Source organism: Pristiophorus japonicus, chromosome 8 (assembly GCF_044704955.1).
Source record: "Pristiophorus japonicus isolate sPriJap1 chromosome 8, sPriJap1.hap1, whole genome shotgun sequence".
NCBI lineage: Eukaryota > Metazoa > Chordata > Chondrichthyes > Pristiophoridae > Pristiophorus > Pristiophorus japonicus.
The window spans coordinates 203969040-203986321 of NC_091984.1; the positions used below are offsets into that span (position 1 = coordinate 203969040).

Here is a 17282-nt window from a genome sequence, read left to right on the forward strand (position 1 = left end):
CAGGATGAAGTGCAACAGTGATGCTGCACCCGCCTCTTTCAAATGAAAAGCCTGCCACGACTCACTATCTAATCTCACACATTAAGAAAAGCCACTTGTGCGAGATACCAGAGGGCAAATGAAACCCACATATTTGTTATAATCGGGAAAGCGCTGACGGAAAGGGTGGTGGAAGCAGATTTAAAGTAACTTCAAAAGGGAATTGTATATATACTTGAAAAGGAAAAATTCTCAGGGCTAGGGTGAAAGTGCAGGGGAGTGGAACTAATTGGATAGGTCTTTCAAAGTGCTGACGCAGGCACGATGGGCCGAATGGCCTCCTTCTGTGCTGTATGATTCTATGACTATGAATAACTGTACTCCAATGCCTTCAGAATAGAGGGAAGAAAAAGTGATTTTTAATATAAAGCACTTTACTTAAGTCAGAATGGCATATACAGTTAGAAATACTATGAATGATATATATGGCAATGTATTTATGTATGAATGATTGATCTGCTCAATCGTACACACGTGGAGCTGAAATGCCGGCATAGACCAGTTGGGCCTAATGATCTGTTTCTGTTTTGTAAATTCTATGTAATAAATATACTGAGATCACCCAAAGTAGTTATTTTTTAATTTGACTTCTTAAAATAAACCTATACAAAGTTCCTTTATAGGTCTTGCACTCATTTAAGAGTCTTGGAGGTGACGAACCCCATAAGGAACCCCCAGGAGGATGTTTGTCCTTTATTATAGGTGTAATCATTTAGTTTAGAGCGGATGGATCATGGTGCATTTCCTTTCTGCCAATACTTTAAAAAAAAGTTTCTAAAAAAGCTAACCACAGTAACCCTCAGACAAGGATGCTCCACATTACTCAAAGAAGAGACTATGCAGGAGATTATATTTGTGGTGGCAATCTACATAGGTGTATTCATTGTACTTGCCCCTAAAGTCACTTTTAAGTAAGCATTGTAAACAAGTGAGAATAGAAATGTTAGATCCTAAAGTTGCTCAAAACGAGACAATGCTCAAGGTCCATGAATTTTGCCATTAACAAGTAATCTTCACAGGCATAACTTTCGTTCTACAGATATATTAACAAGAATAGAAGGAACTCACCTCATCAGTGCTGGATCTTCTTGCATGTTATTAAAGATCTCCTGTGACTTTTTACCCTAAAGTTGAAAATAAAACACCTGCCATTAACACAATTTTTAAGTTATTTCATATTGGTAGATTAACAAAGGTGAGTGTGTCAATCTGTGGTAAGAACTACAATCTTAAAACAAATCTGCTACTTACTTATAGAAGTATAGTTTATATTGGAATGAAAGATCTTGGTAAGATCAGATCCAAAGATGGAATCAAAGTTTAAACAGTTAACACCATTTTCCATTTATAAATTGGAATCATTTATATTATAGGAAGGAAGGGAAAACAGCCACCAGCTCACTTTCCTTTTATAACTGTCATTTTCCCTCTTCATTAGTTTTTCCATTCCTACCTTGCTTTAAATATCGATCAACTTAAAAAAAAAGGTAGAAAAGCTTAAAAAAAATGTTTTTCTCCATTATTTTGACACTATGAGAATTGAAAGCTAATGAATGGTATATTCCACTAAAACTAAAGAGGGCAAGAGGTAACTGTGGAACTTGCCAATGACCATACAAGAAGGGTACAACAGTTAGCCCATTGGCAAATTATAAAAAACTATTTAAATTCACTTGCATTTAAAGTCGTACACAAGACTTACAATTCCGGCTACTGTTTACACCTCTAAAGTGGCTACAGAACACTTGGGTGTGTCTTCTATTTCAGAACAAACATAGTGAACACTCAAAGGACCCAAATTTCCCCAACCCCTTTTTCCGGCGCACTAACCAGAGATGCGGCGACTTTGTGCGCTGGAAACGGCGTCGAAAAAATGTGCTCCCATCCTGGCCGCTCTGTCGGGTATCCCAGGTCCTGGCGCGGCATATATAGTGGAGTGTGGGGGTGGAGCTACAGCCCTGCGCCGAAAACAGTGCCGGCAGCTGTCTGCATGCGTAGTGGAGTCTGCGCGCATGCTCCTTGCCCACCCAGCAGGCTGTGAGCAGGACCTGATGCTTGCCGGCCCTATCCCTGGCCGAAGGGTCTCCTGCACCAACCGGGCTGGGCCCGCTGTGAATCTCTCTTCCACTCCACCCCACCCCCGCCAGCCGATGCCGCGTTCAGCCTTTCCCTCCCTCCCCCGTTCACAGATGCCGCGTTGAGCCTAACCTCCCGGTGTGCGTCTTGCCGCCCCTATCCCATGCAAAATGGCCTCCCGCACAGGCTGGCCGCTGCCGAGTTTAGTTGACGGTAGGATTTACTTCAGCTTTATTTGTTAATTGAATTATTTACTTCAGTTCTTTATTTTTTTATTAAATGCTTATTGCTTTGTAAGTCTTGGTGCTTTAGGTGCAGGTCTTCTCCACTTCCTTCTATTTTTTATTTGTTAATTAATTGCTTATTACTTTTTGGGTTTGTTTAATGCTTTGTAAGTCTTGGTGCAGGTCCTCTCAGCTTCGTTGTTTTTTTTTATTGGTTATTGAATGCTTATTTTTGTGGTTTGTAAGTCTTGGTGCTTTAAATGTACTAACCTGCGCTGATTTCTTAACGCTCTGCAAGGGTTTTCTACGCGGCCACATATGTTGGCCTAAGTTAGTTTGGAGCAACTATTAGCTGTCCAAACTGGCTTAAAATGGCCAAAATGGCTGGTAACACCTGCTTTTGGAAAAAAAAACGAAACTAAAGAAAATCCTAACTGACTCACTTACACACTGGCGCAAATTAAATGTGCAGAATGGGGATTTTTAAGATACTCCAGAAAAATAAAAATGGAGCAACTCCTGGGTCCAAAGTTTCCAAACTAATCAATCAGTGTTGGAGTAGTATCTAACAACCCAATTAACTAATTTGGTAAAGCTATGGGAGCAATTTTAAATCTTAGCAAGTCAGCAAAAATAGGAACATACATAAAAGCATATAAAAAGGAAAACATTTTCAATTTCTTCTGAACATAAATGGGAATTTTAAAAAAATCAATAGAAAGAAAAAAATGTCAAATATGCAACAGGGCCAATCAAGCAACTTTTAAGATGGATCTTAAGTCACTGCTTCAATCCAGAAAATTTAAACAAAGGGTTGGGAGAATATGAGAAACACTGTCTTGGAATGCCATAGATGCAAAGTTAATTGAATCGTTTGATATATGAAGAAAGGGTATTAAAATGGGATTTGAGAAAAAGGGAGGGAATTGGCATAAAAAAGATAAAGCTGCCATCACTAACTAATATAGCAGAGCAGGTTTGATGATGCCAAATAACCTACTCTTTTCCTGTACCATGAAATGTCAGTAATAAACAGCACTCATTTTGAGGATTCTCAATTAAACATTCTAAAAAATTCTCCTCTTATATTAAAAGATGCACAGAATGAACAGGAAAAGCTGGAAATACACAGCAGGTCCAACGAGAAAAAAGGGTCACGATTTCAGGTCGAGACTGCTGGTCAGGACACTAGTGTCACACTCTCAACCCAAACCATTAGCTTCTTTTCAGATGCTGACCGACTGACATTTGCACTTTCAACATTTTGGTTTCAAATTTTCAGCATTTGTAGTTTTTCTTTTCATCAAATCCTACGTGGAGATGTCATGCACTAAATTTACAATATAGCAATTAAAATCACAGTTTTTATCGTTCATGTTAATTTCAGCAACCATTGTCCTTTCTTGCACCATGGAAACAGGAGCATGCTTAAAAGATTACATCAGTGCAAGTGACCTTAAAGTTTGCTGATTTTTGATAACCCACACGGATATACACTTACCAAATCTGGTTGGGTGGGAGGACACAAACATTCCTCCAGCAATGTGTATCTGATTTTATTTATATCCCGGTTATTTACTTCTGCTATTTCATTAGCTGCTGCGTGAATATCTAAAAAAAACACAAAATTCCCTTCAGCAAACAACCCCAAATGGTTTCATTTCCAGTTTTCAATATAAATTAGTTGCATCTTCCCCATTGGGACAGTCAGTTAAATCAGATGAAGGAAACCAGTTTGTTCTGAATGACTGGTGCAGGCCAAATTACTGATAGCACAGAACTGTTTTTTTTAAATATAAAGAGGGTATGGATATTTATACTCATCAACATGACAGATGTGTGAGTGAAATTCAGATTACTCACCTCAAGTACAAATTCCATGGGGGAGAAATTCAGTATAGCTAAACAATTTTGAGTGCATTGTAAACGGCACTTTTTCATCAGAGGCTGCTTCCCTCGCTTAAAGAGAAGGCCAATGATGCTGCACAAGCTAGTTGTCGGCAATTGTGTTTTGCAAGGCGACCGTCATTACAGCTCTAAACACACAAAGTGGAGGGCTTGGACATCTTGAAACCTGGTTGGACATCTGGACCTGATGGCTTGAATCTTAGGGTCTTAAGAGAAGTAGCGGCAGGGATTGTGGATGCATTGGTTGCAATTTACCAAAATTCCCTGGATTCTGGGGAGATCCGAGCAGATTGGAAAACTGCAAATGTAACACCCCTATTTAAAAAAGGAGGCAGACAAAAAGCAGGAAATTATAGACCAGTTAGCCTAACATCTGTGGTTGGGAAAATGTTGGAGTCCATTATTAAAGAAGTAGCAGGACATTTGGAAAAGCAAAATTCAGTCAGGCAGAGTCAGCATGGATTTATGAAGGGGAAGTCATGTTTGACAAATTTGCTGGAGTTCTTTGAAGATGTAACAAACAGGGTGGATAAAGGGGAACCAGTGGATGTGGTGTATTTGGACTTCCAGAAGGCAGTTGACAAGGTGCCACACAAAAGGTTACTGCACAAGATAAAAGTTCACGGGGTTGGGGGTAATACATTAGCATGGATAGAGGATTAGCTAACTAACAGAAAACAGAGAGTCAGGATAAATGGTTCATTCTCTGGTTGGCAACCAGTAAGTAGTGGGGTGCCGCAGGGATCAGTGCTGGGACCCCAACTATTTACAATCTATATAAACGACTTGGAAGAAGGGACTGAGTGTAATGTAGCCAAGTTTGCTGACGATACAAAGATAGGAGGAAAAGCAATGTGTGAGGACACAAAAAACTGGCAGATGGAGTATAATGTTGGAAAGTGTGAGGTCATGCACTTTGGCAGAAAAAAAAAATCAAAGAGCAAATTATTATTTAAATGGAGACAGATTGCAAAGTGCCACAGTACAGCAGGATCTGGGGGTACTTGTGCATGAAACAAAAAGGACAGTATGCAGGTACAGAAGGTGATCAGGAAGGCCAATGTAATCTCGGCCTTTATTGCAAAGGGGATGGAGTAGAAAAGCAGGGAAGTCTTGCTACAGCTATATAAGGTATTGGTGAGGCCATACCTGGAATACCGTGTGCAGTTTTGGTTTCCATATTTACGAAAGGATATACTTGCTTTGGAGGCTCACTTGGTTGATTCCGAGGAAAGGTTGAGTAGGTTGGGCCTCTACTCATTGGAATTCAGAAGAATGAGAGGTGATCTTATCGAAATGTATAAGATTATGAGTGGGCTTGACAAGGTGCATGCAGAGAGGATGTTTCCACTGATGGGGGAGGCTAGAACTAGAGGGCATGATCTTAGAATAAAACAGAGATGAGCTGAAATTTCTTCTTTGAGGGTTGTTAATCTGTGGAATTTGTTGCCTCAGAGAGCTGTGGAAGCTGGGACATTGAATAAATTTAAGATAGAAATAGACAGTTTCTTAAACGATAAGGGGTTATGGGGAGAGGGTGGGGGAAGTGGAGCTGAGTCCATGATCAGATCAGCCATGATCTTATTAAATGGTGGAGCAGGCTCGAGGGGCCGTATGGTCTACTCCTGCTCCTATTTCTTATGTTCTTATGAAACATTTAAAACTTTGCACAGGCACCTGACTGGTGCAAATAATAACGGTTGCGCTAGCTGAAAAGTATTCCCTTTAACTACTGCTTCCGATGTGGCCAGCTGAGTTCACATCGTGCTGGCGTTGTCGGCGCAAGGCGACAGAGGACGAGAGTCAATTTTCTATCCACGGCGATAAGGCGGCGCTGCGCACTTTATGACGTCATGATCTGCGAGGCACTAGAGCCCAGGTGCTAAGAGTTAGCGCTAGCACTGACGTTCGCAGGTGTTGCTGCATTTGCCGTGCCTAGGTGCTAACCTACCGAATTTCTAGCCCTTTATTCTCAACGTTTTGTGACCTCCAAATACAAATTCTTACAGGATAAATTACTGGGCAAATACTTAAGATTTTTGATCCTTGTATTAACCAAAGTTCCTTGGAAGATGGTGCACACAAGGATTTATAATGTAATATTTTGACAGAGAATGTATATATTAACAAAATGAGACAATTACAAACAAACCTCAAAAGCTCAGACCACTCCAGATCAGACAAAGAAATTAAACTGGTTGTAAACATAATGTGAAGGGTGTCACCTTAAGGGAATTTGTACACGTTGTGGTATTCAGTAACCATAGTAATTCAGATCATTTAACTTGCTGTCATTACTGTAAGTTAGGATCTGTGCTAAGACCTGCTGCTAAGGCTCAGGTTGAGAGAAAGAAACCAGGCCCAGATACGAGCAAAATGAATAGCATTGAGGTCAAGGAGTGAATAGGTGATCAAGACCTGTACTTGGGGCAGGGAAAGGAGGCAGTTGGCAGGCCTGAAGTTGGGCATCTGTTGAGAGCTCAGCAGCCAATTCAGAGCTGCTCCTGGATGGAAAACGCATAAACCCTCTGAAAGAAGTGGCAGCGAGAGCAGGAAGCTCAATATGGAGGGTGGAAAGCACGAGGCTAAGTGGGTGCAGGGCTGGAGAGTCCAAAGGAGGCTTAATTTTGGTGATGTTTTAATTTGTTCTTAAAATGTGGGCAACGCTGGCAATACCAGATTTGTTGCCCTCAGATGGTGGTGGTGGTGGACCATTTCCTTGAACTTCTGTAGTCCTTCTGGTGACAGTCTACCCACGATAATGCTAGGTCTGGAATTCCAGGATATTGACAGCGAACAGGGTGGATGGCTTTGGAGTAGGTCCGCCCCCATGCATCAAGTCAAACTATCAGAAGTCAGTTGCACTGAATAGCTCAAATAGCCAGATGATAACAAGTTCAGCATTTTTAACAACATAGATACACAAGCATATTTTGCGGAACAAAACTAACCTGGATAGTCCCTGGCAGTAGGATGCTTCAACCTGTCTTCAATGCTGCTGTGTTCATACAATGAACAAATCAGTTTACCTGGCAGCTTAATTAATTTCAGGTACTCAGAGCTGTTTAAATTGTGGATTCTCAGCAGATTTGCTGTGGCTGAATTCTCATATTCGATTCTTAACTTACTTAACGAATCCTCAGCTTTTTGACGTGCTATTTCCTGAGAGTTTAAAAATATTGCATTTTAAAAGCGTTACTAAAATGAACATAAAATAAAAATGTCTGATCTGTCAGTAATAGTTTTTAAATCACAAATATGTAATATTATGAGGGGTAATTCCTCACAGCCAGTGGAAAGCCGTGCTTATAGGCATCACAGGTTGGAGTTAGGACCAAAACAATGTTTTTCGACCAGTGCTCCCGAAGAGTACATATCCTCGCTCAGAGCGCTAAATTAATTTAATAATATAACATTATAATGTGGCTTGAATTCAACCCAATAATGTGCAGGTGCAGCGTCCAAAATCCAGAGTTCCGGAATCTGGAATGATCGGTGACAGGGTCCTCTGGAATTCGTAAAATGGTCTAGAATCCAGACCCACCGACCCTGGGGCCCCGCCGCTGTCCAACCTCGGGCCTTACCGCCACTGCCCTTACCCCGCTGCCCTTACTGCGGGGCCTCCTCACCGGCCCGCCCCAACACCTCCTCTGCGACGGGGCCCGCCAGCCCGAACAGCTCCTCGCCAGCGACCCCCCCTTTCTGACATTCCGAAATCCGGAAATGCCCGAATCTGGGCTCGGGCATTTCCACATTCGTAACATCAGAAAGACGATCCAAAGTCTGGAAAAACGCGGAAACCGAAACGGCCTCGGACCAGAGGGTTCCGGATTCTGGACACTGCACCCGTACCAGTGAAATGAACATTAGAGTTTTCTTAACTGCTGCTACATATCACAGCACAGAACTATAATAGAGTTACTAACATCAGGAACATGTGCAAATTGTATCAGCACCAAGCTTGGCTCCGAATATTTCAGCATTTTAACAAGCAATAGTTAAAAGGAATATTATACATGAGCTCTGGATAGGATGCATGCTAATTGAAGTCAGGTGGCCTTTTGCTATTTCTGATCTACCTCCCAAACTGACATTCAGAAAATTGATCTCATAGAATCAATAGAAATTTACAGCACGGAAGGAGGCCATTTCGGCCCATCGTGTCTGTGTCGGCCAACAAGAGGCTATCCAGCCTAATCCCACTTTCCAGCTCTAGGTCCGTAGCCCTGCAGATTACGACACTTCAAGTGCACATCCAAGTACTTTTTAAATGTGGTGAAGTTTTCTGCCTCTACCACCCTTTCAGGCATTGAGTTCCACCCCCACAACCGTCTGGGTGAAGAAATTCCCCCTCAACTCCCCTCTAAACCTTCTACCAATTACTTTAAATTTATGCCCCCTAGTTGTTGACCCCTCTGCTAAGGGAAATAGGCCCTTTCTATCCACTATATCTGGGCCCCTCATAATTTTATACACCTCAATAAGGTTTTCCCTCAGCCTCCTCCATTCCAAGGAAAACAAACCCAGCCTATCCAATCTGTCCTCATAGCGAAGATTCTCCACTTCCGGCAACATCCTCGTAAATCTCCTCTGTACCTTCTCCAGTGCAGTCACATTCTTCTGTAATGCGGTGACCAGAACTGCATGCAGTACTCTAGCTGTGGCATAGTGTTTTATACAGTTCAAGCATAACCCCACCCCTGCTCTTTTATTCTATGCTTCGGTTAATAAAGGCAAGCATTTCATATGCCTTCTTAGCCACCTTATCTACCTGGCCTGCTACCCTCAGGGATCTGTGGACATGCACTGCAAGGTCCCTTTGTTCCTCCACACTCTTAGCTCCGCTGGGCAGGCGACATTTTTCGCATGCCAGGCACGACACACCCAAAGCAAGCGCTCTACTCTGAACTCCTTTACGTCAAATGAGCCAAAAGTGGGCGGAAGAAACATTACAAGGACACCCTCAAAGCCTCTCTGACAAAGTGCAACATCCCCACTGACACGTGGGAGTCCCTGGCCAAAGACCACACTAAGTGGAGGAAGTGCATCCGGGAGGGCGCTGGGCACCTAGAGTCTCATCGCCGAGAGCATACAGAAATCAAACGCAGGCAGCGGAAAGTGCGTGCAGCAAACCAGTCCCACTCACCCTTTCCCTCAACAACTATCTGTCCCACCTGTGACAGAGACTGTGGCTATCGTATTGGACTGTTCAGCCACCTAAGGACTCATGCTAAGAGTGGAAGCAAGTCTCCCTCGATTCCGAGGGACTGCCTATGATGAGTTCCTCTACACGTCTGTGTATTCCCTTTCCTTGTTAGCCCTCCCCAAATGATCTCTGTTGTAAATGCACAAAAGAAAGATACATTCATAATGGGTCTCAGCTGTGCTCCCTCCTGCTCATCTGCAGCAGTCAGTGAGGGCAGGTGAAGTATAGGCAAGGTACTGGTACCCATGGAATCAAAGTAACACCCTCAACAGAAGAAAGTGTTAGAAAAAGGGAAGAAAATTGTCAAATAAAAATCTACACAGCACTTCATTCAACATCCAATAAGAAGTGGTGAAAACTCACCTAGCTTTAAGCTTTAAGATGGATTTAAATTTCAAGACTTCCCTGAATATCTTAATTTTTAAAAATCAAAGGAGCTTTCAAGAATATACATATGAATTGCTTCCTTTATAAAATGGCAGCTACCAAATGTAACATTTTAATCATACCGCTGGTACTGTAGTTTTTAACCAGTTTTCAGACATCTGTAGACAAAATTTCAAGGCTTGGATTTTCTCAGGTCCTACAACAGAAGAGCATACAGCTTTTACCAACTTAGCTCATCAAAACCTAATCATAGAAAGTGTTGTGCCGATATTAAGGCAAGTAGTTAAAGACAAGCAAGCAGAGCCAAGAAAACAAATTCTGGATAAACTTTGAAGTAATGAAACAGTTGTTAATGGTCTCACATTATTGTTTTTAACATATTGTATATTTCTCCTTTATTAGATATTCGATATTTCTCCTTTCAAGTGGTTCACTATGACATACTTTGATAGGAGGAGCAGGGGAGAATAGAAACAGCTGGAATGACGTAGGCAACTTCTAGTATGCATTTTGCCACTATGCCAAAGACAGCATTTTAAATATTTTTTGCCTAAACCATTTGATGGTACAACAGCAACAGCTTGGGCCTGGGAATATGTCCTCTGCCTGTCTAGTTTAGGTGTGACAGAATTCAATCAAAATAGTAAATGTGCACGTTAGTTCCATCAAGGTTATCCATAGCACCAGATACTTACGATCAAATGTACAATTTACCTGTTGGAAGTTCCTGCGCAACCCGATGCGAACTAGCAGTAGCCCATTCTGGATTTGTAATTGACAAAATGTATGACTGCATATTGTGCACAGTTTCAGCAATTTCCTTTGTTATCAGTGAAACACACCGCTCTTTTGCCAGCTTAAGTACTTTAGGTTTCAGTGTTTTTGTAAGCACATGGTTGACAGCTTTCATATAAAGTGTATCCAACGACACCTGAATGAAAAAACGTTCTATTTACCAGAGGCAGATAAAGTCAAAGATAAAACATGAGATGAGATTGAGCTCTTTAGACTTAACAGTACAACTGAATCCCGGTAAACTTGCAACTACTTTCCAAGAAAGCTCATTAGAAGTGGTAGAAGAGCAATACATTTTTCTAAAACAGACAAAATTAGGATTGCCTTTAACATCCTCAAAATGGGGCTCCACTGAGGAGAGTAAATGCACCACGTGATATAAAGCCATACAGACCAGAGATCTCACACTTGGGCTACAATCTCGCCAACTGTGGCAAGACCAGGACAATCGGGGTCTGTGGGGGGGTGGCAAAGCCGCTTCTCGCTCCAACTCACTATGAAGAATTGATGGGGCTTGATGATGCTCGCCCTGTGAGATTTCCAGCAATTGAAGGAAGTGGGTCTGATGACATCATTTGATGACACACCATCAGCCGGTTTCCTTGAAGGGATCATGGGTCACATTGATTTTGACAATTGTTCTATCAGTATTCTGCAGCATTGTGGTGCTGCAAACACTCCACAAAGGTGCACGGCTGCACCAAGGTTCTCCCATGACTCCCCCCAGATGCTTATGGAGGGAGTCACAGCACGCAGGTTCACTAATGGGTGGAAGCGACCTCCCTAGGACACCAACACATCCTGGTTGCACATTGCACAGGTGGGCACAAGCAGGGATGTCGTCAGTAGGAGCTGGCTACAGTGGCACAAACCTTTCAATGATCTCAGTAGATCACGAAATACTGCAAAGCCACATTCAACCTCATCCTGCTGTGCCACTCATCCCTACCCTACTTCTGCACATTCTTACTCACACCAACTTACCTTGCATCTCCACTCATCCCTCTCTCTCGATCTACATTATCACACTCCCATTTTACTAGTCACACTTCACACTCACCCTCATCCTTGTTCAATCAAACCAACTAATACCACACAAGGGTAGGAGGCACTTGGATCTTTTAGACAATGTTTATGTTAGTTTCTGTTAATGTGTTGTCAAACATTAAAATCTTTATTTTGAACATTTTGCATTCTTGGACAGATTTGAGTGAACCTTTGGAAGTGGTTTAGGTGAGTTGTAGTGAATGGCGAGACACAAGTGTACCCCCTCAATGGTGATGAATGTGAAAGAAATGGCTTGGTCATTGCAGGGGTGCTTTATGGTGCTGGTGTGGGGCGGTACCAACCTGGCACATGTATAACGTCAAGTGAAGTAAATATGGCCATGCTGAGGCCATCCCTGGCGTCCCGGGCAGCAATGTGGTGGGTGCTGATGCTCTGTGCAGCATCAGGTGATTGCGGAGAAGTTTGGTGTTATTGGTGGTGATGCTAGTATGTTTAGTGATGCTGGTGTTGGTGCTATTCTGAGGACCAAGGTGAGATTTTCTGCTGCTAGAATAGATGCTGAAGTGGAGATGACAGAAGCGATCGGTCAATGGTGAGAGAGGTTGCTCCAAGGAGGTGACAGTGGAGAGAGAGTTCACTGCAGACACTTCCAAACTGCATACAGCTCAAAAGTGTCTTCCAAATCCTGAAGGCTTCAACCTCAGATTGGAAAGTGAACAGCTGTGAAATAATGGGCTTTATACCACTTCTGCGGCTGTCAACTAGTCAAAGCAAAGGGAGTCACCGGCACTTATCAGACGTGTACCCAAGTGACAGGAAGTTGCTGAAAAACTTGACAAAATGCCAAGTACCTGTAAAATTATTTTTAATACCTCTAAACTACCTTTTAATTATGTTCATTGGTTGGCCCGCCGCTTGGTGTCAGATCTGTGAACCGCAGCCAGACCCGACACTTTGTAAACTGACAGGGAGGCAGGTTCAGAGCGGGATCCCACCCCGCTGTCAATCTCGGCCACTGTGACAGCGAGCCCGCCTCCAAACCCGCACTCGCAGGGCTGGTAAGATTTAGGCCATGATCTCTAGTCTGTATTGAATTTGCTGATCTCTGCCAGATTTGTGATGAAGGATAAAAAATGTCAGCCAGAGTTCCTCTCACTCATAACTGCTATCCAGTCACCTCCGCAATGAAGACCAGATCAGACTTGGTTCTAACATCTACCATGAGTGAATAGCTTACAGATGCCTTAAGAATGGCTACGTCAATTAGCAGAAGGCGATCAGTGTTGTCCATCTCCCTCCAAACCCCCTACAATTGTGCAAGTGGGATAGTGAACTACAAAAATTTGAGTCCATGTTTCTAGACATTAGGATAGAGATGGCTTTATCATTATAAATTCAGGGAGACAGCACATCTGAACGAAAGAAGTGACCAGTGAAAGATTGAAGACCTTCACATGGTTAGAAAAGCAGCTTGGAATACAAATAAGCAGTTAGCTTCCTGGATAGTACATTATATAGGAACAGGAGTAGGCCATTTAGCCCCTGAAGCCTGTTCCACTATTTAATGAAATCATGGCTGATCTGTGACCTAACTCCATATAGCTGCCTCTGCCCCATATCCCTCAATATCTTTGGTTAACAAAAATCTATCAATCTCAGATTTAAAATTAACAATTGACCGAGCATCAATTGTTGTTTGTGGAAGAGTGTTCCAAATATCTACCATCCTTTGCATGTAGAAGTGTTTCCTAACCAATCCTGAAAGACCTGGCTCTAACCTTTAGGCTATTTCTCCTCATCCTAGACTCCCCAACCAGTGGCAATAGTTTCTCTCTATCTACCCTATCAGTTTCCCTTAATATCTTGAAAACTTATCAAAATCACCCCTTAACCATCTAAATTCCAGGGAATACAAGCGTGGTTTTGTAATTTTTCCTTGTAATTTAACCCTCGGAGTCCAGGTGTAATTTTGGTAAATCTACGCTGCACCCCCTCCAAGGCCAATATATCCCTACAGTGTCGTGCCTGGAACTGCTCACAGTACTCCAGGTGTGATCCAGCTTGGGCTTTGTATAGCTGTAGCATAACTTCTATCCCCTTGTATGCTAGTCCTCTAAATATAAAGGCCAGCATTCCATTAGTCTTTTTGATTATTTTCTGCATCCGTCTATAGCATTTTAACGACCTATGTACATGAACCTCCAAATCTCTTTGGACCACCACTGTTTATAGCTTTTCACAATTTAGAAAGTATTCTGATCTGACCTTTTTAGGTCCAAAGGGGATGATCTCACATTTGCCTATATTGAAATCCATTGCCCATAATTTTGCCCATTCATTTAATCTATTATTTCTTTGTAATTTTATGTTTCCATCTGCACTGCTTACAATGCCCGCCGATCTGTGTCACCGGTAAATTTGGATAGTGGCTCTCTATCCCATCATCTAAATTGTTAATAAATATGCCGAATAGTTGAGGCCCTAACGCAGATTCTTGTAGGACACCACTAGTCACATCCTGTCAATTAGTGTAACTACCTATTATCCCTACACTCTGTCTCCTGGCTTCTTAGCCAATTTCTTAATAAGGTCATTAATTTGCCTTCAATTCCATCATTTTCATCTTTGGCCAACAGGTTCCTTTGATGGACTTTATTGAATGCCTTCTAGAATAAATAACATCCATAGGCATACCCGTGCCCACTACTTTAGTCGCCGCTTCAAAAACTTCAATCAGGTTCATCAGGCATGACGGGAGGAGGCTAGCATCGAGAGAGGAGCGGCCCGGAAGTACACAGTGCGGCGACAACTTGGAGCAGCGGCAGTCGGGAGGAGGCTAGCATCGCGAGAGGAGCGGCGCGGGAGTACACAGGGCGGTGGCAGCTTGGAACAGCAGCAGTCGGGAGGCAGCAAGCTGGTGCAAGGGCCGAAGGTAAAACAAAGAAGTAGAAAGAAATCGACGGGTGACGTCACAGCCAAACCGTTAAGTGATTGGCAGGTGGATTGGTGAGTATTTAATCTTTTTTTTCCTTCTTTTTATTTCCTTATCAGTAGGTATCCTTTGACATTGTTGCCAAATTAAGTTAATCTAAGGGTTAAGTCATGTCAGGAGAGCCCAGACCTGTGGCATGCTCCTCCTGTGCTATGTGGAAAGCCAGGGACGCTTCCAGTGTCCCCGACGACTACATGTGCAGGAAGTGTATCCAGCTGCAGCTCCTGACAGACCACATTGCAGCACTGGAGCCGTGCATGGATTCACTCTGGAACATCCGCGATGCTGAGGATGTTGTAAATAACACGTTTAGTGAGTTGGTCACACTGCAGGTGAAGGTTACTCAGGCAGATAGGGAATGGGTGACCATCAGGCAGAGCAGTGGAAGGAAGGTCATGCAGGGGTCCCCTGCGGTCATCCCCCTCCAAAACAGATACACCACTTTGGGTACTGTTTGGGGTGGGGGGGAAATGACTCATCAGGGGAGGGCAGCAGCAGCCAAATTCATGACACCAGGAGGGCAGGAAAAAGACTGGGAGAGCTAGAGTGATAGGGGATTCTATTGTAAGGGGAATAGACAGACGTTTCTGCGGCCGCAATGGAGACTCCAGGATGGTATGTTGCCTCTCTGGTGCAAGGATCAAGGATGTCTCAGAGCGGCTGCAGCGCATTCTAGAGGGCGACGGTGAACAGCCAGCTGTCGTGGTGCATATAGGTACGAACGATATAGTTAAAATACGGGATGAGGTCCTACAAGTTGAATTTAGGGAGCTAGGAGTTAAATTAAAACGCAGGATCTCAAAAGGTAGTAGTCTCAGGATTGCTATCAGTGCCACGAGTTAGTCAGAGTAGGAATTGCAGGATAGCCAAGATGAATACGTGGCTTGAGAAGTGGTGCAGGAGGTAGGGATTCAAATTACTGGGACATTCGAACCGGTTCTGGGGGAGGGAGGTGGGACTGGTACAAACCGGAAGGTCTGCACCTGGGCAGGACCAGAACCAATGTCCAAGGAGGAGTGTTTGCTCGTGCTGTCGGGGAGGGGTTAAACTAATGTGGCAGGGGGATGGGAACCTATGCAGGGAGACAGAGGGAAGTAAAATGGGGACAGAAGCAAAAGATAGAAGTAAAAGTAAAAGTAAAAGTGGAGAGCAGAGAAACCCAAGGCAAAAATCAAAAAGGGCCACATTACAGCAAAATTCTAAAGGGACAAAGTGTGTTAAAAAGACAAGCCTGAAGACTTTGTGCCTCAATGCGAGGAGTATTCGTAATGTGGCCGAATTAACTGCGAAGGCAGCTATTAATGATTATGATATCATTAGGATTACGGAGACATGGCTCCAGGGTGACCAAGGCTGGGAACTCAACATCCAGGGGTATTCAACATTCAGGAAGGATAGACAGAAAGGAAAAGGAGGTGGGGTAGCATTGCTGGTTAAAGAGGAAATTAACGCAATAGTAAGGAAAGACATGATGATGAAAGACAGAATAGTAAGGAAAGAAGGATGATGTGGAATCTGTATAGGTGGAGCTGCCAAATACCAAAGGGCAGAAAACGCTATTGGGAGTTGTGTACAGACCACCAAACAGTAGGAGAGAGGTTCAGGACAGCATCAAACAAGAAATTAGGGAGGCGTGCGATAAAGGTACAGCAGTTATCATGGGCAACTTTAACCTACATATAGATTGGGCGAACCAAACTGGTAGCAATACGGTGGAGGAGGATTTCCTGGAGTGTATTAGGGATGGTTTTCTAGACCAATATGTCGAGGAACCAACTAGAGGGTTGGACATCCTAGACTGGGTGATGTGCAATGAGAAAGGACTAATTAGCAATCTTGTTGTGCGAGGCCCCTTGGGGAAGAATGACCATAATATGGTAGAATTCTTTATGAAGATGGAGAACGACACAGTTAATTCAGAGACGAGGGTCCTGAACTTAAGGAAAGGTAACTTCGATGGTATGAGATGTGAATTGGCTAGAATAGACTGGCGAATGATACTTAATGGGTTGACAGTGGATAGGCAATGGCAAATATTTAAAGATCACATGGACGAACTTCAACAGTTGTACATTTTTGTCTGGAGTAAAAATAAAAACGGGGAAGGTGGCTCAACCATGGTTAACAAAGGAAATTAGGGATAGTGTTAAATCCAAGGAAGAGGCATATAAATTGGCCAGAAAAAGCAGCAAACATAAGGAATGGGAGAAATTTAGAATTCAGCAGAGGAGGACAAAGGGTTTAATTAGGAAGGGGAAAATAGAGTATGAGAGGAAACTTGCTGGGAACATAAAAACTGACTGCAAAAGCTTCTATAGATATGTGAAGGCAAACGAAGGTCCCTTGCAGTCAGAATCAGGTGAATTTATAATGGGGAACAAAGAAATGGCAGACCAATTGAACAAATACTTTGGTTCTGTCTTCTCGAAGGAAGGCACAAATAACCTTCTGGAAATACTAGGGGTTCGAGGGTCCAGTGAGAAGGAGGAATGGAAGGAAATCCTTATTAGTCAGGAAATTGTGTTAGGGAAATTGATGGGAATGAAGGCTGATAAATCCCCAGGGCCTGATAGTTTGCATCCCAGAGTACTTAAGGAAGAGGCCTTAGAAATAGTGGCTGCATTGGTGATCATTTTCCAACATCATT

The 17282-nt window shown here is 43.0% G+C and overlaps 1 protein-coding gene across 4 annotated transcripts in view; it reads right to left on the bottom strand.

Annotated features, from left to right (window-relative positions):
- kntc1 (kinetochore associated 1) overlaps positions 1–17282 on the bottom strand; it is a 153088-nt gene that overhangs the window by 25452 nt on the left and 110354 nt on the right. For all 4 annotated transcript variants that reach the window (XR_011594134.1, XM_070887790.1, XM_070887791.1 and 1 more), the window contains exons 48-52: positions 10555–10771; positions 9963–10036; positions 7199–7409; positions 3841–3950; positions 1108–1163 (exon numbers count right to left, since the gene is read on the bottom strand). Coding sequence is in view for 3 of the 4 variants with exons in the window: in XM_070887790.1 (XP_070743891.1) it covers positions 1108–1163; positions 3841–3950; positions 7199–7409; positions 9963–10036; positions 10555–10771 (668 nt within the window). In the remaining variant the exon portion in view is untranslated. The remainder of the gene's footprint in view (positions 1–1107; positions 1164–3840; positions 3951–7198; positions 7410–9962; positions 10037–10554; positions 10772–17282) is intronic.